The sequence below is a fragment of the Asterias amurensis genome, chromosome 7 (assembly GCF_032118995.1).
Source record: "Asterias amurensis chromosome 7, ASM3211899v1".
In the NCBI taxonomy this organism is placed as follows: Eukaryota; Metazoa; Echinodermata; class Asteroidea; order Forcipulatida; family Asteriidae; genus Asterias; species Asterias amurensis.
Window position 1 is genome coordinate 12,786,466 of NC_092654.1, and position 24,318 is coordinate 12,810,783.

The following is a 24,318-nucleotide window of genomic DNA, read 5'->3' on the forward strand; positions in this document are numbered from 1 at the left end:
CTATAGCCTTGTGAACATTTTCAAGCGAATTTGCTAAGTTCTTAAGGCTATAGCCTTGTGAACATTTTCAAGCGAAATTTGCTAAGTTCATAAGGTCATAGCCTTGTAAACATTTTCAAGCAAAATTTGCTAAGGTTATAGCCTTGTTAACATTTTCAAGCAAAATTTGCTAAGTTCATAAGGCTATAGCCTTGTGAACATTTTCAAGCGAATTTGCTAAGTTCTTAAGGCTATAGCCTTGTGAACATTTTCAAGCGAAATTTGCTAAGTTCATAAGGCTATAGCCTTGTAAACATTTTCAAGCAAAATTTGCTAAGTTCATAAGGCTATAGCCTTGTGAACATTTTCAAGCAAAATTTGCTAAGTTCATAAGGCTATAGCCTTGTGAACATTTTCAAGCAAAATTTGCTAAGTTCATAAAAAGACACGGCTATGTTTTGATAGTAGCACTAGCGTGTTTACATTTTGTAACATTGGTGTTTAATGTATCAGAATTCCATGCACATCGATGGTTGCAGTTGGCCAATGAGCTTAATGGAGTTGACTACTAAATCTCATTGATACTGCGTTTTAAATTGTCACTTGACTCTTGTTATAAATTCATATAAACTTCGTACTTCTTTACTTTACCACTTTACTTTATAATGTAAACATGCATTAAATAGAGTTCATTATACAAGCGGAATACAGGTCATAAATATGTTAGTCTAAAAAAATATACAAAACGAGAATTGCATCCAGTTATTAGCGGTGCTTGGATTAGGTGTCTCCATCTACACATATATCCGTAAACAAAATGTACCAAAATATGTCAAATAATATTAAACATTTAAGTAGACACAATCTTAATCTAATATCTTTTTAAAGTTTACACTTACAATATAACTCCCAATTTGTCACAGTTCCTTGATTTGATTTTGATGGAATTAAAACATCGTTAGTCATACATGAATACTTATCAGTATCCGAAAGCAAAAGTTTATGAATTTTTTTGGATATTGGTCTAACAGTTTTTTTATTCTAAAATCGGCAGTTTTGAAAATTAAATTCTGCATGTTGCTTAAGAGACGTCGATTGATTGAAACGCTACATCGATTGTTGTGAACATTGAATATTGGTTGTTTTGGTGCCAAAACATGCGTAGGTGATCATCAACATAAACCCAAATCACTGTAGACTGCATGAATGTGATGTCGCAAGCTCACAAAGTGGCCTCATTGAGGTCAAAGGACAACCAATGATTGGCTGAGAATTGTGCATGGTGCATAGAATGTACTCACGTGCCTTTCCCATTGGTTGACCTTTCAGCATTGAAGGCCTATAAGATGGATCTGCGGTTCAATGTGCAAAAATGCTCTACAGTTTGCTTGGACTGCAGCTGATTTAAATCTCAAAACCTGCTTTACAATGATGAAAAAGTTCCGCATTATTGAACAAAAGATTAAAAACAGTATTTTACTTGTGTTATGCCAATTCTTTTAAAAAAGAAGAGAAAAAAAAGGGTTACTCATTATGTTTAAAAAAAAAAGAGACAATTTTAAAATCAATGTGTATAAGTGTTTTTGTGTGTAAATAGAATGTACAATTAATTAAAGAAAATTTTAGAATGGCGCTTATTCGTACAATTAATTCTAGAGTATTTTAGAATAGCGCTTAGTTTGATGGCCTTGACCTTTACTATACTTAATTAAACAACACCCGTGCAGATTCTTGCCATTTGATTGGAGGATTGTCCGTCATGTGACAGCAAATAAAAGTGCTATTGCACGCTACGTCACTAACCTTTAATTTTTTTCGTTTCAATCAGCGTTTCATTTTTTGTTCCATCCGAAAAGAACTATTGCATGGTGCATAAAAACATCACTACGTGCGCGTGTCTTTGCATGTCTTTGGCAATTCAACAGTGCAGCACTGCGCAAGGCACACATTACGGCGTCCGCGTGTCTCAAAATAGCTGTACAGAACGCACATAGTCAATGTTAAATCCAACAGACCGAACCAAAATAAACAGTGTAATTTCACAATTAAAAATTGTAGGGTACGCTTATTGTTTGTTTTGAAAGTTGTAATCCTCCAATCAAAATGACAAAGATCTACATGGATATTATATAAAACAAATAATGAATGTTTTTCATATGTGCAATAGTGAGAATATTCCTTGAAAGATGGAATGTGCTATTCAACGAGGCTCCGCCTTGTTGAATAGAACATTCCATCTTTCAACTCATGAAAATATTCGCAATATTGCACTCATAATGAAACATTCATCATTCGTATATTAATTAATACACCTTATTTCAAATTAAAATACATCTGACAGAACGTGTAACTCTCTCTACATTCTGAATAAACAATCAGAGTTAACAGTGCAAGTGGCTAAATTTTCATTTGTACCTATTTTTAAATACACATTGCTAAGTACATAAAATAAATACAATGTTAAAAATACTTAATATAAAAAAAAGTTTGTTATTTCCAAGCCCCGTTTTAAGACAACTAAAAATCCTGGTTTGGTATATTTTATTACCAAGCAATATTAGATCGCAAGATCTTACCCTGACCTCTCACTAGTTGCAGCATTTTTGTTTCATCATGAAAAGCATCACAAAGTTCCTACACACCAATTTGCCAAATGCTGAAATATTGATGCCTAAGAATATGAGAATGTTTATTAAAGGCACTGGACACCTTTGGTAAATGTCAAAAACCAGTCTATAATAATAAATCTGTGAACAAGTGAATAATGACAGAAAAAAAACCACCTTTGTGTGTTTTCAGATGCTTTATAAAAGGCTTCAGCTAGAAGTCTTTTATTATTTTAGTGAGAAATTACCTCTTTCTCAAAAACTGTGTTACTTCAGAGGGAGCCGTTTCTCACAACGTTTTATAATATCAATATTGCTTGCTGCCAATTAAATTTTATGCTAACAATTGCTTTTAGTAATTACCAATAGTGTCAAATGCCTTTAATAAAGATGCCTATGATTACCAAAATCATAAAGGAACGTCAGCGAGCAAATTATTTTTTCTTCAACTGTGCGAGAAAGTAGACAGCTCTGGACTAAGCTTTTATGTTGCTAAGACTCAAGGTCCCACTTAATTATTGTCTTAAGAAGTTGGCACAATTTCTTGTAAGCAAAGCATGCTTAGTAATGTAGAGTATGCACAAGCAAAAACATCCCTGCTAACCGCTGAAATATGCTTAAAGCAAGGCATTCCCTGCTTCCATGAATGCTGATTCTTTACTTACGGTTAGCAGAGCCATTAAATTGGGCCCTTCTAAGGTTGAAGCAAGGGATTTTAGGTTAAATGACACGTTCAAACAAAATGTGCGCTAGTTGTAGCAAGAGGCGTCCCGACTATTAAAACTGCTCCTGATTTTATAATACTTTCTTGCAAAGTTACAGGACGAGAATGGCTGCCACTTGATAAACAGAACCAAATAATGTAGCTGTACACTTACCATTAAGCACCAATCTGTTCAGAAAACTACAAAAGGAGATGTTTTTTTCTTTGTTCTGACCTTTATGGATGTCGCGTCAAAGGTCGTCCAGGATCGATAGTGACGACTATGTTTGGGTGGTTGTTGCCATTCTAGTACCTGTACTTCTTAATGTTTATCTGTCGTTGAAGCTTCGTTACATATTGCAAGCAATGTTGTACCAGCAGCAAATGTGTCCATTCTGAAAAGAAGAAGTTTCCATTGAGACAAATAATGAAATGACTTTGAAATGACTGTAAGTTGTTTTTAGGCTGCTACATACAAGTATCTTTGACCTAGCGAGTTAAACGGTCAGGCCTGTATGCTTCATTTTTGAAAGGGCAAGGGCACCAAGGCATTTTCTCCTTCTTAAATGGCACCCTTTGAGGATGCATGGAGGCAATCACCTTTGCCTCCGTGAAGTATCTGACCAGACAGGTCATATCCGTAAAGGCGGCTACGACTACAGTAATGGCTGGATTGCTTCATCATCATACATAGAAGTATGGAACGTATTGAATATGATGTCACCGTTTAAATATTTGCCCTACAAGATGGCGTCTGAGAGCAAGTGCATGTGTGCGTGGGAAAGCTGCTTGTTGCATGTTTCTTTGATGTACGCGTGTATACGCGCATACAGTTTGAACTTCAAGATTGCGAATTTCATAGCAAAAAAGGGGTTATTCAATACGGTCTATAGAACGTTCTTAGCAACAGGCGTAGCCATCGATGTAGCTGAAGCCCCAATTTGAGATACAGCCTCAGTTTATTGGTGAACAAAAATCACAAACGACTTTTTTTACAAAGCCTGCCATTTGGACAAGAAACTGTTTGGGCCCAATTTCATACCTCTGCATGCTTACCGCCAAATTCTGCGCTTACGATCAAGATTCCCCGCTTATGTGCAAGCGCCGAATTTCTGCGGTAGCCTCGAAGGGTAGAAATCCTTAGTAATGTGGAGTATGCTTGCCATACGCACAGAATTCCCTGCTTCCGTAACCACCGATTCTGTGCTTAGGGTAAGCAGTGCCACGAAATTGGGCCCAGGTGAATCAGTTAATCACCATGACAACATGTCAACACTCACCCTACAGATGCATTCTGTGCACTGGTCATCCTCTAGGAACCACCACTGATTGTGCAAGTAGAGCGCCCCCTGGTTGTCACAGCTACTCATGGAGGTAGGGCCTTCCACGGCTAGGCTCACCCTGTCGCAGGCGTTGTGGACTCGACAACGAGGGCAGCATTCACCCACTGGTGTGTACGTCTCCAGGCAGTTTGGGGCTGGGCATGCAGGAGCTGTACATTTAATGGTTCCGGCCTGAAATGATGAAACAGAGTCCTCAATAAAACACAGTACTCCTTCATTTTACACTATTCAACATAGAGATACCTGAATTTGAATTACATGCAAAACCCTGTTTATTATGAGCACAAATATAAGAAATAAAAAAGTTATCAAACGTAAACCCTGTTTATTATGAGCACAAATATAAAAAAATATAAAAAAGTTATTGAACGTACACATCTTAAACAAATTTATAAATACCGGACATAATTCCCTGCAAACAAGCAGTGAATTTCACTGCATCATAAAGGGAAAGGGAGCGCGTACCGATTGTTGCGTCACCAAAATTCGCTTCACATTCGCAGGAAGTATAAACCCCCTCCCTCCCAGCGTACAGTTTGTAAGCTTGTGAAAATGATGATAATAGACCGATCCCTTAAGCTCCGCCCCATTGCGTATTGACGTTATGACCAATCACAACTCATTGCACAACCAAAAGTCCGACACTATAAAGTCCGACATGCGTGGGCGTATGCTTGGCGCGCGCGGCATTGGAGAGGCTCACGTGTTCTTGCTCACAGGTGCACCGTGGGCGGAGCCTAATGGATCGGTGTATTGTGCACGGCCCCCCTTACCTGACAGGTGCATTTTTGGCAGTTGTATTGCCATCTGTCTCCATCGTTATACACCACTAGGGCTGATTCTTGGTGAAGACACTGAATAGAGGCACTGCACTGAGGGCAGCAGTAAGCCTCGGACTCACTCAGTCTACTACTGCAATCACATTCTTTAGCTTTACAGGTGATTACACCAGTCTGGAAAGATCATGGGGAGAAAAGAACAGAAAACAATCGTAAATAACTGATTTTAGGAAGACCCAATTCATCTTGGTCAAATTCATCTTGGTTTAAGTACTGTTCCTTGGGTGGATTTCTCAAAGAGTTGAGACTAGTCTTGTCTTGAGTTAGGACGAGTTACTTCTCCCAACTTAAGATTAGCCTTAAGTTAACATGGAGAACCAAGCAAAAGGAGGGCAATCAAGAACATGGTGAAGACAATGCAAGACGATACAGGGTTGGAGACTACGGATGTACTAGCTGGCTGCATGAGGGATCATCATGTGTGGCGTGTGTATCATCACGCTCGTCTCAAGTAACTTGGGTCGAAAAAGTGAGCGAGTGAGCCTTATGTTTTTAATAATCCCAAAAGAGTCCTAAGATAGGACTAACTTTATGAAATCAACCCCATATAAATCCTAACTGACTCATCCACAACACCACTTTTTCATACTGAGATAATGGTCTTTGAGAAAGACTCTGCCAGGTCCTTTAGGTTGGTAGGCAGTTTGCAATGCAGCTAATTCTGATTTCTGAGATGACAATAATAACAAAAATGATAATAATTTGGAAGGCTAATCATCCTTACTCATCATGATCAAACAAAATTGCAAAAGCATACCAGTTTGCAGCCCTGTACGTGCAACAGTTGTACCGAGTACATCATGCATATCTTCAAATTAGACTCTAACCAAATAGCTAAATATAATAGATGTGAAAATCGTTGCGGTACCCGCTGCCAAAACATAGGATTCGAACTGCCTCTAGCAGTAGTCTAGTTGGTAAGACACTGCTCTAGGGCCGTTGGTTCGAATCCCACCCGAGTAAAATGCCTGTGATATTTGTTCACAGGACTCGGGAATGTACTGATTATACAGAACTAACACACATCGGTGTATGGGTAAAAAAAAAAGAAATTAGTATTCAAATTAGCTAATGAATTTTCGCAGAAACAAAATCAAACTGTTTGTATCCGAAATCAGCAGGGAATCATTGACTCTCACCATGCATGTACACGTCTGGCACTGACTGTCTTCCCAAGAGGTCCCGTGATTGTAGTGTTGTTTCTTGACGACACAGTCTGATGAACAGCGACCAGACGGCGAGCACAGACACTCGTAGGAGCCTGGCAGATTATTGCAAAGCCTCGTTGAGTCACAAGTGTTCTCTGTTTGACATTCGTTGACATCTGGAATGGGGAAGATTGACATGGCGGAGGTCAATGGATGAGATTAGAAGATTAGAAAGAATGCTACACTAGCTGTGTCAGTTGCTACTCAACAATCATCATTTGCTACTCAATTTTAGCATACAGTGTGCACAAAATCTGGTCAGTCTTAATGCTTTGCTAAATCGTTTCCTGTATCAAAGAGTGATTGGAATACTCAATATCACATTTAGGGGCCATTCAAAATAGTCAAGATTAAAAAATGTGAAAAAAAAAAAAAAATTACACACTGAAGAACAAAAAATGAACCAGATATTTTAGATCATAGGTCACCAACATCAGTTGTTTTCAATGCTTTTTTCCTGGCTGAAACAAACAACTTTGTAGTTTAAAGATGCAATGTCAGATTTTTTGCCGATTTGACCCCAAAATTTTGATTTAAAATTCAATAGGTATTTTGATTGGGGGTCAAGAAAGTTACAAGTTTTCATTTGAGCCATTGCTCGAAAAAGTCCGCCAATTATTAGTAGCAGTGAAATAAAGTGCACAAAATTAGTTTTTGTCGGGATCCCGACAATATATCACGTGACCAATTCTTTTGTGTTTTATAAGAAACGTTTTAAATTTGTGTCATGGTTCCTGACCATTAAAAGTAAAAGTTAAACTTTTTTTCGTTAGAGCGGGTGATCCTCTTTGAAATACTATTCACTCAAAAAAATATACTTTCTAATGTTTGGGGCCAAAAATCTGACATGGCATCTTAAATCAGAAATGAAATTGATGATCTTGGCCAACTGGGTATTTTTTGTAGTTGTTAAAATGCATACTTTGTTAACTTTAATTATTCTGAATGGCCCCATTAACTATAATGTTGAATAGCAAACTTTTTTAAAGGCAACGGACACTATTGGTTATTATTCAAAATAATTGTTGGCATAAAACTTACTTGATAACAAGCAATGGAGAGCTGTTTGGATAGTATAAAACATTGTAAGAAACAGCTCCCTCTGAAGTAGTTTTTTAAAAAGAGGCAATTTCCCACTCAAATAGTAAAAGGCTTCAACTGAGGCCTTTTAAAGCACTCAAAATTGTGCAACAAGGGTGTTTTTCCGAGTCATTTCTCTCTTGCAACTTTGTTGCCCAAATGTTCACCGAATTGTTATTTCATGCATAATGTTGGGATACACCAAGTGTAAATACTGGCCTTTGACAAATTACCAAACATGTCAAGTGCCTTTAATTTTAAAAGGCAAACTTTTTAAATGAAGGCATGTCACATTGAGTATGTTTCAAGGTAGGCCGAGTGAAAATCCTTGGGCATGGCATTTATAACAATAATAATCTCTACTGCTTGAGTGAAGCTCAAGGGCTGACACCAGACTAAGTCTCCAAGCTGTTGAAGATCAATACACAATCCCTAGCTTACTTATTGGTGCCATGGCTGGCTATGCAACCTTGCATCAGTGATTATGTAGTCACACAGCATATCATTCTAAATGTCAACCCCACCCACCCTTACCTAAGCATCCTACACTGTCTATGTACTGGTAACCAGGTTCACACTGACAGTGATAACTCACAGGTAGGTTAATGCAAAGAAACAACAGCTTACCTAGGCATCCTACACTGTCTATGTACTGATAACCAGGTTCACACTGACAGTGATAACTCCCAGGTAGGTTAATGCAACCAAGCAACGGTTCACCTAAGCATCCTTCAATGTCTATGTACTGATAACCAGGCTCACACTGACAGTGATAACTCACAGGTAGGTTAATGAAAACAAACAACGGTTTACCTAAGCATCCTACACTGTCTATGTACTGGTAACCAGGTTCACACTGACAGTGATAACTCACAGGTAGGTTAATGCAAACAAACAAACAACGGTTTACCTAAGCATCATACACTGTCTATGTACTGATAACCAGGTTCACATTGACAGTGATAACTCACAGGTAGGTTAATACAAACAAACAACGACTTACCTAGGCATCCTACACTGTCTATGTACTGATAACCAGGTTCACACTGACAGTGATAATTCCCAGGTAGGTTAATGCAGATAGAGTTGTCCTGACAGTCATGTGACCCAGTCGCACACTCATCCAAATCTGTGAACAAACAACAAATCAGGGATGACATAGTCATTACTTACTAAAATGTCTAAAACAATGCTGTGTTTAGGTGGTACAATAAAATGTCGATATCATCTTCAAATGCATCCCTGAAGTTATAGATTTCAACAAGGTTTTACACCAGTAGCCTCACTACATACATGGAGAAAATAGCTGGATTTGTTTTCTTCGAACAAATAACAATGTAAACTAAGTGGCATTTTGGCTGGTAACCAGTTTCTGCTAAGACAGAGTATTTATGAATGTAGCAAACTTTGTTGCTAAGCAGCTTTTTAAAAATGATCTTGCTGTAAGCCCTTTTTTATTACAATTATACCATTGACCATGATCATTTTAACACCCCCCTCCCCCCCTAAAACAGAGCAACATTGGGTCAGAAATTTATACAAATATTAATCCACCCCCCCCCCAAAAAAAAAAAAAAAAAATAATAATAATAATAATAATAATAATAATAATAATAATAATAATAATAATAATAATAATAATAATAATAATAATAATAATAATAATAATAATAATAATAATAATAATAATAATAATAATAATAATAATAATAATAATAATAATAATAATAATAATAATAATAATAATAATAATAATAATAATAATAATAATAATAATAATAATAATAATAATAATAATAATAATAATAATAATAATAATAATAATAATAATAATAATAATAATAATAATAATAATAATAATAATAATAATAATAATAATAATAATAATAATAATAATAATAATAATAATAATAATAATAATAATAATAATAATAATAATAATAATAATAATAATAATAATAATAATAATAATAATAATAATAATAATAATAATAATAATAATAATAATAATAATAATAATAATAATAATAATAATAATAATAATAATAATAATAATAATAATAATAATAATAATAATAATAATAATAATAATAATAATAATAATAATAATAATAATAATAATAATAATAATAATAATAATAATAATAATAATAATAATAATAATAATAATAATAATAATAATAATAATAATAATAATAATAATAATAATAATAATAATAATAATAATAATAATAATAATAATAATAATAATAATAATAATAATAATAATAATAATAATAATAATAATAATAATAATAATAATAATAATAATAATAATAATAATAATAATAATAATAATAATAATAATAATAATAATAATAATAATAATAATAATAATAATAATAATAATAATAATAATAATAATAATAATAATAATAATAATAATAATAATAATAATAATAATAATAATAATAATAATAATAATAATAATAATAATAATAATAATAATAATAATAATAATAATAATAATAATAATAATAATAATAATAATAATAATAATAATAATAATAATAATAATAATAATAATAATAATAATAATAATAATAATAATAATAATAATAATAATAATAATAATAATAATAATAATAATAATAATAATAATAATAATAATAATAATAATAATAATAATAATAATAATAATAATAATAATAATAATAATAATAATAATAATAATAATAATAATAATAATAATAATAATAATAATAATAATAATAATAATAATAATAATAATAATAATAATAATAATAATAATAATAATAATAATAATAATAATAATAATAATAATAATAATAATAATAATAATAATAATAATAATAATAATAATAATAATAATAATAATAATAATAATAATAATAATAATAATAATAATAATAATAATAATAATAATAATAATAATAATAATAATAATAATAATAATAATAATAATAATAATAATAATAATAATAATAATAATAATAATAATAATAATAATAATAATAATAATAATAATAATAATAATAATAATAATAATAATAATAATAATAATAATAATAATAATAATAATAATAATAATAATAATAATAATAATAATAATAATAATAATAATAATAATAATAATAATAATAATAATAATAATAATAATAATAATAATAATAATAATAATAATAATAATAATAATAATAATAATAATAATAATAATAATAATAATAATAATAATAATAATAATAATAATAATAATAATAATAATAATAATAATAATAATAATAATAATAATAATAATAATAATAATAATAATAATAATAATAATAATAATAATAATAATAATAATAATAATAATAATAATAATAATAATAATAATAATAATAATAATAATAATAATAATAATAATAATTACTTGAACATTCACATAAATGAAAACATATAAACAGATGAGTAGCTTGGTAAATTTGTTTCCAATGGTCTGCCACTTTCCCCCCATACCACTCTCCTCAAAGTAGGTCCCATACTTCAAAACGTAGCTTAAAGCCATTGGACACTTTCGGTAAACAGTATTGTCCAAGGCCAACACTTTGTGTATCACAACTTATATATAAAATAACAAACCTGTGAAAATTTAAGCTTAATCGGTCATCGGAGTCGGGAGAATATAACGGGAAAACCCACCCTTGTTTCTGAACGTTTCGCCCTGTCATGACATGTGTTTAAAATAAATCCGTAATTCTCGATATCGGGAATTGATATTGTTTTAATGTTTTCTCAAAAAGTAAAGCATTTCATGGAATAATATTTCCAGAGAAGTCTTTCACCATTACCTTCTGTAAACCCTGTAAGTTATTTGTAAATATGTGAACTTTTAATTTGTTTTCTGTTCCGAAAGTGTACAATGACTTTAAAAGAAAATATTGAGCACTCTATTAAAGCGCTATACAAGAACCCAGTTTTAATATTGTTATCAGGCCCTTGAGAGATGTCAGTTTTCCATTACCTGTTTCACACTGTGTTCCAGTAAATCCTTCAGGACAGGAGCACTGTCCAGGCTTAATGCACATCCCTCCATTCAAGCACGGCTCCTGGCACACCGCTGTATCATATACAAACAAGACAAAGCATTTATTCAAGATCACAATAACTAAAGGCATTGCCGTTGATTTCGCTAAACTCTTCCTTAAAGGCAGTGGACACTATTGGTAATTACTCAAAATGATTATTAGCATTAAACCTTTCTTGATTACGAGTAATGGGGAGAGGTTGATAGTATAAAGCATTGTGAGAAACAGCTCCCTCTGAAGTGACTTAGTTTTCAAGAAAGAAGTAATTTTCCACGAATTTGATTTCGAGACCTCAAGTTTAGAATTTGAGGTCTCGAAATCAAGCATCTAAAAGCACACAACTTCGTATGACAAGGGTGTTTTTTATTTCATTCATATCTCGCAACTTTGACGATCAATTGAGCTCAAATTTTAACAGGTTGGTTATTTTATGCATATGTTGAGATACACCAAGTGAGAAGACTAGTCTTTGACCATTACCAATAGTGTTCACTGTCTTTAATCCTAGGACATAGGACGAGTTAGGTTCTGTAGCGGACGCATTGAACCCATCCTAAATAGGATAAAGCCCAGCGCTTCGTGAAATCGGCTGCTGGACACGCTTGATATTCATCAAAGACCAGTCTTCTCTGATATTCATCAAAGACCAGTCTTCTCACTTGATGTATTCCAACATATCCATAAAATTACTAATCCTCGTATCGATTAACAATAATGAAAATTCATACTCAATTGGTCATGGAAGTTGCAAGAGAATAAAGAAAGAAAAAGCTCCCTTGCTGCACAACTTTGTGTGCTTTCAGTTCAATTCAATTCAATTCAATTCGAAAATGGTTTATTAAAACATGACTCGCAGTTAAAAAAAAACTGAATTGCACATGTCAACATCATAATATGTTAAAAAGATTACATCAAGTAGAAGTAAACAAAGAAAAGGACATCAAATGAAAATTATTATTATATATACATTGGCAAAAATACATTGGTAAAAAAAAACAGTAGGCACAATGACTTAACAAAAGATGACTTAAAAAAAGGTTCAGGCCTGAAGTATTTTAGAAATAACTTTTTAAATTAATCTGTGATGATTTGAAACAGATGGATTGCAATACGCGTCATTAACCGCCATCTTTTACGTAAAACAATGGAAAAGTGCACTTGCGTACTCACTACGCACAACTCTCAGCTAATAAAAGCTCTTCACCCGTGCATAATTCATCAAAGATAGTGGCCAATAGACTTTTATCTTGCTGCATCCATCTTGGTCATGTTCCTCGTATCGATTAACAATAATGAATGTTAAATATGAATGCAAAATAACTTTGCTAACAGGAACCAGACTATTTTGTTCCTACAGCCTCTGTTTGGTTACACCGATTTCAATGGGAGAAATTCAAGATGGCTGCACCATGACAAAGGGCTATTGACAGCTGTGGCAATCCATGTATTGTACCTGTGCATGATTTTCCATCTCCTGCGTGGTGAGCCTGACAGACACACCTGTAACTTCCATCAGTGTCTTCACAAGTTGCCTTCTTGTGGCAGACGTGTTGATTCGTCTCACACTCATTTATTTCTATCAGTATGAAACCAAGGACCAAATCAAATGCATTACTTGAGATAACTAAAGACTTTGAGAAAGAATGTGCCAGGGTTGCAATGTCCTGCCATTAACTATTTTTTTTATTCATACCATAGGTCCTTTTCGAAGGTAACTAATTTGCGATCAGCTAATTCTATTTTCTAAAAATAACTTATGAACTCTTTTCATGTGCTGTTCAGAAAAAAAGATCTTTTGAGGGAGAAATTGTGACCCGTTTTTTTTGTTGGATCGCCTTTCAAAAATCTGTGAAATCTGGCTTTTCCCTGTCACTCAGCTTCACATCGGAAAAGAGATTAGTTCAGATTTTCACCTTGTGATTATATTCTACAACAATGCACTTATAGATATACTTTATGTATGTTTTCCTCGTTGAAGTGGCATGTACATATACCATGTAGAAGCTGCCTCTTTAAGAATAAAGACAGTAACCATCAAATTTCCTGATTCGTTGAATTCTTCGGGATACAATACACTGTAGGATTCTAATTTAAATGTGAAGGTTTCTTCTCAAAATTCTGACAATTTTTGATAAAATGGAAGAAGAAAAAAACTTACGTTCACACATTGTATCAGTCAAACGTGAATATCCCGGTAGACAGTCACACTGGTAATCGCCTAGTGTATTAACGCACGATGTACCCTCATTACAGTGGTGGTTGACATCAGCGCATTCATTGATGTCCACGCAGACTCCATCTGTTTCAGTATAACCCATGGGACACTGGCAGGTATATGTTGTCTGGAGATTTACGCACTCTTTGGGGTGCTCGCATGTATTTCCGAGGCTGCAGTAGTCCATACCTATTAAAAGAGCAATAAGAAATTAACCCCCTTGAGACTATAGCGGTATCTAGCAGTTTGTACCAAACTCAAATAGCGGCCACAAAAGGCTGCAAGATCTGGGGACGACTTCATAGTGCTGCTCAGCGGTCGATTCTGTGCTTAACTGTACGATTTCCATTTCATAGCGATGCTAACTGTAACCACACGAAAAGGCATGCTAACCTTCCTGTGCTAACAACTCAAAAACAAAATATGTATAGCTCTTTTCTTGTTTTTTTCACACATTTATCACAAACAAATTTAGCTAAAAATAAACACAATTTGCAATGTCTCATGGCGGTAAAGATACAGAAAGAAATGGTCTGTAATTGTTATTGAAATTTCTATACAAAGTAATAACAATAAATTTGGATAAAACATGTTAGTGTCCAATGTTCACCTCTTGAAAAATAACTGTTATCAAAATTTTTATAAAAAAAACCCCACAAAAAACGCAACAAATATTCATCTGTATGACTTTCTTTCTTAAACTGAAATTCCACAAATGAAAATTGTTGTTTTCTTACCTTGGCAGAACTTGCAGCAATGTCCAGGAACATTGAAGCTTGGAGCCCCTCCACAGTCTGGAGCTGTACATGCAGAGTCTACTCTCGTACTACTCTTAGAAGTAGCGACCCCATCCTGCAAAAAGTCATCTTTCTCATGAAATTCACTTCTTTCACAATTCTTTGCATCAAAGTTAACAGAATTGCGCAGTTTTCCAAATGGTCAAGTGACTCATAGTGGGTAGACAAAGTAAACAAACCAGGACTCTGCTGCAATGTGGATGGGGCAAAATACACCAATGTCAATAAATAACCTATATCATGCCCAAATGTAACAGAGGGTACCACCCCACCCCGTCAATGTTCCCATACTAGAATATATTATATAACTGACATACAGATCCGTGTCATTTGATTGGTGGAACTTACTTCACGTGACATTCACTATTACTCCCATCCACACTGGTGATCAAAAAGATCTATTCGCCCATGGGGAATAGAATTTCCCATTCAACAGTTAGGAACATCCTTGTTCCCAATGTTTTTGAGCAGTGCAGCGCCGCCGCGTCGCTGCTAAAACAAAGGAGCACCTGTGCAAAAGGTTGTGATCCGATTTGTGAATTGTCGCTACGCGGCGCTATATGAGTTTTGGTTGTCAGTAATTTGTGTGATTTTTTATGTTATACTTTTAAAATTCATCAAATGACAAGGATCTATATGTCAGTTATATAAAACAGACATTGAATGGCTTTAATTCGTAGAATGGAAGGAATGTTATCGCTGGTAAAATTTGGACTGTTCCATTTCACTCGCCTTCGCCTCATGAAATGGAACAGTCCAAATTTTACCTTGCGATAATATTCCTCCCATTCCACTTTGAGCCGCTCAATATTTGAATACTATTTTCCCTCTGCACAAAATCCTCTTAAGATTTCCCGAGATTCTCAGAGCACAATGATGACACAATCATCATCATCATATTGAGCGAACCTGGGCATTTCTGATAAGCTACTGACAAAATAGGAAGGGGTAGACCATTGAACACAGAATGGAATAATTAGTTATTTGGCTATAAGGGTGCATTCCCTCCAGATAAAAAAAAAAAGGCATCAGAGAAGAGTGAGCATGCGTCCCCTCCAACCAACAAGTGTTTGAATGAATCAATCATCTCTTACCATGCATTTGTATGTGGTGCAGATCTGTAGTGGGCCTCTAGAGCGTCTTTCTTGGTATTCTTCCATATGACCATAAGATGCACCCGATGATGTACAGTTTCCTACAAAACATGCCAATCAAGGGATACTCAAATTTTAAGAACTAAACAAAAAATAAGAGTTCTGGATCTGGATAAATTTTCTCAACCCTCTAATTAGACCAAAACAAGAAGAGAAGATAATGAAGGAGTTTCAGCTATATGTGGGAGGAAAACCCAAGAGAATTATTGACTGCATTGGTTACGAAGTCAAGTAGGGACTGACAACCCAATTCAAGGCGCTTCAACATCCAGTGTTTTCCTGCAAGGTATGCTGGACTACATTTCATTGATGACACCTACTTTTTTTTACATAGCACCAGGTATTGATTTCTGCAGCCAAATCAAACCAGTAACACAGAGGAAACCCTTTCTCTTTTTGATAAGTGCTCTGGGTTCTTTTCTGTGCATTACACAACACACTGGACCCACGGCATTATGTCCCATCCGAATGACAAAGCATCATGGGGAAGTGTCTTGCTTAAGGACACAGGTGTCACTACTGGGACTCAACATGCAAACAGCAAGTAGCCTGAATACATGACTGAATACCTGGTGCCTAGGCAGCAGATTTAAAGGGAAGTTACACGTTTGGTAAGAACTCAAAACAAATATTAACTTAAAAACTTTCTTGGTAATGAGCATTGGAGAGGTGTTGATAGTATAAAACGTTGTAGGAAACAACTCCCTCTGAAGTAACGTAGTTTTTGAGAAAGAGGTAATTTCTCACTACAATAATAAAAGACTAGCTAGAATTTTTTATTCCTATCTGATAGCACACAAATTCCTCAAACAAGGGTGTTTTTTCTGTCATCATTTTCTCGCAACTTTGATGACCAATTGAGGCCAAGTTTTCACAGGCTTGTTATTTTATGGTTATGATGGGATACACCAAGTGAGAACACTGGTCTTTGACAATTACCCAACGTGTACAGTGGCTTTAAGAACTACGTTCCAAGCACTACGTTCAGATACTTACGCTTGCATGAGGGACAGCACTGGCCATGTTCATGTACAGGGTTCTTGCAGTACACTTCAGGGCATTTAATGGGTCCGCATGTTGGTTTACCGCTCTAAAAAGTCAAGATTACAAATTAAAAGAAAAACAAAACTGTTTAAATACAGTCATGAACTTCATGCTTCCAAAAATGAAAATGAAAGAAATTTGTTTTTGATGAATCTTGAAACTAAATCTTGTGTCTTCTCAAATGAATACAGTTTAGTTTATGGGGAGCTACTCTCGTTACATGAACACTGTAAGCATCCATCTTGCCACACTTGAAACAAACCTTGTGACTCAAGTGAATACAGTCTTGTTTATGGTGAGGTACTCATGTTACATGAACACTGTGCGCATCCATCTTGCCACACTTGAAACAAACCTTGTGACTCAAGTGAATACAGTCTTGTTTATGGTGAGGTACTCACATTACATGAACACTGTGAGCATCCATCTTGCCACACTTGATACAAAATCCTGTGACTCAAGTGAATTCTATTTATAACTACCCTTACAAACGTTCTGCCTTAGAGCGCGTCACTTGATATGTCTTAGTTTTACAAGAAACGGCGGCCGTGTGATGGTGCATCGTTTGTCGTGTGATAGTCCAACGACTATCACACAATGTGCAGTACCTAGTAGTCTTTTCACCCACCTCGAACCCTATCAGTTGTTGCGACTGTGTATATGAAACGCTCGTACGAACATTACATGTACGAGGATGATAAATAGTCTGTTGGTGTGTTATAGAACAAATAATGACTGCTTTTTTACTTGGGAGTCATAGTTTTAACCATAGCACTCAAAGCAGTCAATATTTGTATACTAGTTCATAGGGAGGTACTCACGTTACATGAGCATTGTGAGCATCCATCTTGCCACACTTCCTCATTCTCATAGATCACCCCGTTGACTTCACAAGTCTTTGCACACGGGCACTGCTGAAGCTTCTCAATACGAGTCTCTGCAGAGAACAGCTGGAGAGGAAGACAACAAACAATTGGCATCATGTTTAAAGGCAGTGGACACTATTTGTAATTGCTCAAGATAATTATCAGCATAAAACCTTACTTGGTAATGAGTAATGGGGAGCTGTTGATGGTATAAATCATTGTGAGAAATGGCTCCCTCCAAAGTGACGTACTTTTTGAGAAAGAAGTATTTTTCCACGAATTTGATTTTGAGACCTCAAGTTTAGAATTTGAGGTCTCAAAATCAAGCGTCTGAAACCACACAACTTCCTGTTACAAGGGTGTTTTTTCTTTCATAGTTATCTCGCAACTCCGACAGTTTGTCATTTTATGCATATGTTCAATGTTGAGATACACCAAGTGAGAAGACTGGTCTTTGACAAATACCAATAGTGTCCATTGTCTTTAAAAAATGCTTTGCATATAAAAGTTGTGGTTTTTATTGGGGTTTTATTTATAGTCATAATTTTGATTGCTATAACCCAAATAAAGGACAATATAAAGGAGTATACAGTGCTAAAAAATATTAATAAAGGGCAATATGTTTCAATGCTGACAATTGGGCACTGTTTGTCACTATTTTCTCCTGATTCACACAACAGATACAACCCAAAGTTTCATAGGTTTATTATCTCTTATGGTTGATCATACAAAAAACATGACACTGCCTTCCACTATTTTGTCAGCTCAGCCAATCCTGTATAATACCTTCAAGAAGTTGCTTTGGCTAAATTGCTTTATTTTGTCTCTGCCAGACCCTAAGCTGTAGCCATTACTGCATCCACATTCCATGGATTAGAAAAGGCCCCCTATTTGTCAGCTCTGCCAGACCTGTATCATACCTTCAAGAAGTTGCTTTGGTTAAATTGCTTTATTTTGCCTCTGCCAGACCCTAAGCTGTAGTCATTCCTGCATCCACATTCCATGGATTAGTAAAGGCCCCCTATTTGTCAGCTCTGCCAGACCTGTATCATACCTTCAAGAAGTTGCTTTGGTTCAATTGCTTTATTTTGTCTCTACCAGACCCTAAGCTGTAGTCATTCCTGCATCCATATTCCATGGATTAAAAAAACGCCCCCTTTTTGTCAGCTCTGCCAGACCTGTATCATACTTTCAAGAAGTTGCTTTGGTTAAACTGCTTTATTTTGTCTCTACCAGACCCTAAGCTGTAGCAATTCCTGCATCCACATTCCATGGATTAAAAAAAAGGCCCCCTTTTTGTCAGCTCTGCCAGACCTGTATCATACCTTCAAGAAGTAGCTTTGGTTAGATTGCTTTATTTTGTCTCTGCCAGACCCTAAGCTGTAGTCATTCCTGCATCCACATTCCATGGATTGGAAAAGGACCCCTATTTGTCATCCCTGCCAAACCTGTATCACACCTTTAAAGGAACACGTTGCCTTGGATCGGTCGAGTTGGTCTTTGAAAAGCGTTAGTAACCATTTGATATAAATTGCATATGTTTAGAAAGATATTTTAAAAGTAGAATATAATGACCCACTCAAGTATCACTCGAAATTGCGTGGTTTTCCTTTTACCTCGTCGACCAACACGGTCAGCCATTTATGGGAGTAAATTTTTTGACTCCCATAAATGGCCGACCGTGTTAGTTCGCAAAGTAAAGGAAACCACGCAGTTTCGAGGCAAACTTGTGTGGATCATTGTATTCTACTTTAAAATTATCTTTCTTACCATATGCATTTTATAACAAACGGTTACTAACGCTTTTCAAAGACCAACTCGACCAATCCAAGGCAACGTGTTCCTTTGAGATTAAAAGTCAATTTGCTTTGTTACAGACCCTAAGCTATGGCCATTCCTGTATCCATATCCCAAGGCCTGTTAAAGGCCCCGAGTTCAAGTAAACTGGGTCACATCAATTACGCCAAGGGTTCTAATAGGTGTTATTGTGACATTCAATTCCAGAGTGACAGACCAACCTGATGCTCCAGGGACCTGATGCGACCCTCAAGTTCCTGTATCCCGTCCACCATGTCCTGGAACTGACCGCAGGTTGGGCAGGACCTGTCCAAGGACGGACACTGCGATAGGAAGCCTTGAGGCATAGCTATGAGCCTCACACTCTGAAGATCGCCCTGGATAGAGAAGAAAAAACAACAGCTGAATTATTGATAACAACTAAATTGACATTTTAAAGGGAGGGTATACCTCTAGTGAAACAAAATAGTAAATTATTGTATAAATTAATTGGTAAGAGCACTGGAGAGCTGTTGATATTATGAAACACCGTTAGAAAATACACCCTTTGAAGTACTGTAGTTTTAGAGAAGGCGGTAATTTTTCACCAATAAATTGGAATCAGAGAAGGCTTCAGGCATGGAACCTTACTCAGATATCTGACTACACACAATTCAAGGGTGTTTTATGTTATTTTCATGCAACTTCGATGACCAACTGAGCCCAATTTTTCACAGGTTTGTTAAATTATGCATGATGGGAAACACCAAGTGACCAAGCTGGATGATTGGCTGTGTCAATTACAAAAAAATATCCTTTAAAGACAGTGGACACTATTGGTAATTGTCGTAGACCAGTCTTCTCACTAGGTTTATTTTAACATATGCATAAAATAACAAACCTGTGAAAATTTGAGCTCAATTGGTCGTCAAAGTTGTGAGATAATAATGAAAAAAAAAAAAAAACCTTATCACACAAAGTTGTGTGCTTTCAGACTCTTGATTTTGAGACCTCAAATTCTATATATCTGAGGTCTCAAAATCAAATTCGTGGAAAATTACTTCTTTCTCGAAAACTACGCCACTTCAGAGTGAGCCGTTTCTCACAATGTTTTATCAACCTCTCCCCATTACTCGTTACCAAATGAGGTTTTATGCCGATAATTATTTTGAGTAACAACCAACGGTGTTCACCGTCTTTAAAGATAAAATAGACTTTAAAAATCATAACCAGCTCTGTTTGCTGAATTCACAGTCTCGTGGTCAAACTAAGAGAGAGAAGCTTTTGCCCAATGTATGACTATTTTTTACAATTTCTAATATGATGTAGAAACAGGAAGAAAGTAAACTTTGTTTGGTGTTATCTATTTACTTTGCGATGTATGCCTGGCTTCTTGTTACGTGTATTTTGTTCAACGTTTTTACAATTTTAGATGTTTGTTTAAGGTTGTACCAAGTATAGCCCATTAGTCTCTTTTTAATCCATTTAATTTATCTGTAGCGAGTTATTCTTTTTTTTTCCCCCACAAAATCTATCTTTATTGTGAGACACAAATCCACCAACGGTAGATGTAATCCTAAGCTAACGAATCCCAGGGACATGTTTGTCCTTGGCCAACTCTTAGCGCCAGCAAATTTCATTAAAGGCGGAAGGTAGATTTGCATGCTTGAAGGCTTCTCCAGAGGGACCTTCATGCAAAGTTGTCAGAGGGATGGGTGTGAAGGCGTGATATTTCCACACACCACCCTGTCTCAGCTCGTCTCAACCGTCTGAATGCCTCATCAATTAGTCAGATCTAAGTCAAAGTGTCTTACCTTGAAGTAAGTCTTATCCGGACCTCGCTGTCCAACCCAGGCCCCCATCTCTGGGTTGTCGATCACCAGATCGGGCTGAGGTATGTATCTTGAGGCCAACTCCTTGCAGTCCACGAAGAGTCGGACATGGGTGCCGCTGATGCTCAACGCCACCCGGGTCCATCGGTTGGGTACCAAATCGGCGTCAAAACTTTCCATCATTACTTTGCCCTTTTGCGTGTAGTAGAAACGAATTTCCTGAGATCTTGTACTCATAAATAACTCCATAAACCTGAGCAGATAGATGATAATTACATTGGTTTGGATACTTGGAAGACTCAAGTACAAATTATGACCAATAAGTCCATGTTGTTTACCCTATTAGCAATTACTTCAGCTGCACTTTCCATAATTTAAGGGAGGGTCACATGCACTTTGAAAAGATTGATAGTATATTATCAAAATAGTTACATATAATGAGCTTAGGAACAGGGTCGACATATAATGAGCTTAGGAACAGGGTCGGCATATAAGGAGCTTAGGAACAGGGTCGGTAGACAAGTGGTGAGAGGATAATAATATAATATTTATTCGGGCAATCACATTTACAAGCACATGTACATACATTAAACATATTTAAGAAAACAAAGTAAAACAACAGTGGGGTGCCCAGGAGAGCATAAAAGTTTTAAAAAATAACTATCGCCAAAAGGCGATTGTCTCCTAAATCCTCCTTGTTATGGAAAGGGGCAAAGGCGCCAAGGCATTTCCTCCATTATATGAGAAAATTGTAAGTTTCTATTGGAACATTTCAAGGAGCACCGAGGCAATGAGCAGAAGCATTGGGTGCAGTTGCAGGCCTGAGGCTTCATTCTTGAATGCGCAAGGGCACCCAGGCTTTTCCTCTTTTGTATATTTAAAGAAATTGTAAATTTCTATTCAAAACATTTCAAGGGACATTAAGGTAATGACAGGAAGCACTTTATGCAATTGAAGGGCTGATGATTCATTCTTGAGAGGGCAAGGGCACCAAGGCCTTTCCTTCTTTATATGATAAAATTTTTTCTTTTGGAACATTACAACGGGCACCAAGGCAATGACCAAAAGTATTGGGTGCAATGGCAAGCCTGGTGCTTCATTTTTGAAAGGGCAAGGGCACCAAGGCCTTTCCTCCTCTGTACATGTATAATGAGGAAATTGTAAATTTCTATTGGAACTTTTCAAGGGGCACGAAGGCAATGACCGGAAGAATCATCAGAGGCAATTGAAGGCCTGATGATTCCTTCTTGAAAGGGCAAGGGCACCAAGGCCTTTCCTCCTCTGTATGATGAGGAAATTATAAACTTCTATTGGAACATTTGAATGGGCAACAAGGCGGTAACTGGAAGCAACAGAAGTCATGATGCTTCATTCTTGAAAGGACAAGTGCAACAAGGTATTTCCTCGTTTGTATAAGTGTTGCATGAGAAAATAGTAAGTTTTATTGGAACAATTCAAGGGGCACATAGGCAATGACAGGGGGCATGCAGAGGTAACTGCCTCTGTGTATGAAACATCAAGACCTGTTCTTAAACTGGATGTCTCAGTGGGTACCTTCTCAGCCTTCTTCATGTACCTCTTTCTTAAACCTTAGCCTTTTGTAACACCTCCAGTCAAATTGTTTACCCAAACTGCAAGATATTACACAGGACTTCATATCCTCAAATGATTTTTGCAGCATGTAGTATGTATAAGCTCATGTTCAATGTAGACGTATGACCATTCTAAATGAAGGATACAAGTTTCTGAACATCTCCAACAACTGGAAATGTACCCTTTTCCCCGGAGAACTTGAACCTTTCCCACAATATAGCTTGCTTTGCAAACAAAAATTATCACTACTGATATCTTAACAACGCATTTGATTTGGAGCTCTAATGCGCATGAATTGTGTTTAATGGTAAAACCAGTTTCAGATCCGATTTTAAAATCATTCACATTTGGAGCAGCATTTTATTAAATCAATGCAGCTGAGTTGGCTTGGCTTACTTAGTGGACATTGATCAATTTCAGCATTTACAAAGGTGAGAAAGTATAAATGCAAATATGCATGGCAACAAAGCGGACAGCTGTGTTGTAATTTCTCACTAAACAAACAATCTCTTGGCAACATAGAGCATGATATGATATCAATTTAAATCAAGGTTAGCAGTAATTCTATGCAATATAAAGAGGAATGTTTTTTTTTAAACAAACTCAGAGCAAAATAATGAAATGACGGATTGAAAATAAGCGTAGGAAGTGTTGTTCAACTATTACCTTTGATCGTTCCGGACGAACGAGGGGTCATGCACCTTGTTGACGCTGGTATAAATATCAAAGAAGCACACCAATTCACTATAACTATTCAACCTTTACAGTGTACATGTTTTTGTTTTCCTTTCTGGTAATAAAACTTCTGGAAATATGACTTGTTCATATATCTAAGTCCTCATCTTAAAGCTATCATACAGGATTGGATGATAAAAAAAACCATCTGTTTTGTTTTAGTCTGATTATAGAGTTCATACTAGACACATTTTTTCTGTAAAATATTTCCGTCTAAAAGGAAGTCATATTTGAGAAAACTGTACCTGTGAAAACCTAAAAAGAAAAATGCAAAAGCTGGTTTCGGTTGTCACAATCAAAATAAAGGACAATGTGTTCATATGCAGAAAATTGTGCATGATGTTTCAATATTTCTCCCATTGAATTGAGACCAAATTTTCACAGGTTTATTCTGCATCTAGATATGGTTGACCACATAAAACACAAACACTGTCTGCGACTGTTAAGTCAGCTCTACCAATCCTGTATAATACCTTTAACA

At 35.3% G+C, this 24,318-nt stretch overlaps 1 protein-coding gene across 2 annotated transcripts in view; it reads right to left on the minus strand.

Annotated features, from left to right (window-relative positions):
• Window positions 1-356: 356 nt before the first annotated feature.
• LOC139939452 (protein kinase C-binding protein NELL2-like) overlaps window positions 357-24,318 on the minus strand; it is a 34,933-nt gene continuing 10,971 nt past the window's right edge. The window contains exons 4-18 of one of the 2 annotated variants that reach the window (XM_071935380.1): window positions 23,769-23,813; window positions 21,492-21,762; window positions 19,920-20,075; window positions 17,857-17,985; window positions 16,988-17,081; window positions 15,932-16,032; window positions 14,778-14,892; window positions 13,984-14,229; window positions 13,279-13,401; window positions 11,762-11,857; window positions 8,762-8,887; window positions 6,610-6,794; window positions 5,405-5,584; window positions 4,569-4,802; window positions 357-3,683 (exon numbers count right to left, since the gene is read on the minus strand). In XM_071935380.1, coding sequence (XP_071791481.1) covers window positions 3,639-3,683; window positions 4,569-4,802; window positions 5,405-5,584; window positions 6,610-6,794; window positions 8,762-8,887; window positions 11,762-11,857; window positions 13,279-13,401; window positions 13,984-14,229; window positions 14,778-14,892; window positions 15,932-16,032; window positions 16,988-17,081; window positions 17,857-17,985; window positions 19,920-20,075; window positions 21,492-21,762; window positions 23,769-23,813 — 2,146 coding nt within the window. In that variant the 3' untranslated portion in view covers window positions 357-3,638. The remainder of the gene's footprint in view (window positions 3,684-4,568; window positions 4,803-5,404; window positions 5,585-6,609; window positions 6,795-8,761; window positions 8,888-11,761; window positions 11,858-13,278; window positions 13,402-13,983; window positions 14,230-14,777; window positions 14,893-15,931; window positions 16,033-16,987; window positions 17,082-17,856; window positions 17,986-19,919; window positions 20,076-21,491; window positions 21,763-23,768; window positions 23,814-24,318) is intronic. The other variant, XM_071935381.1, reaches the window with a different exon arrangement.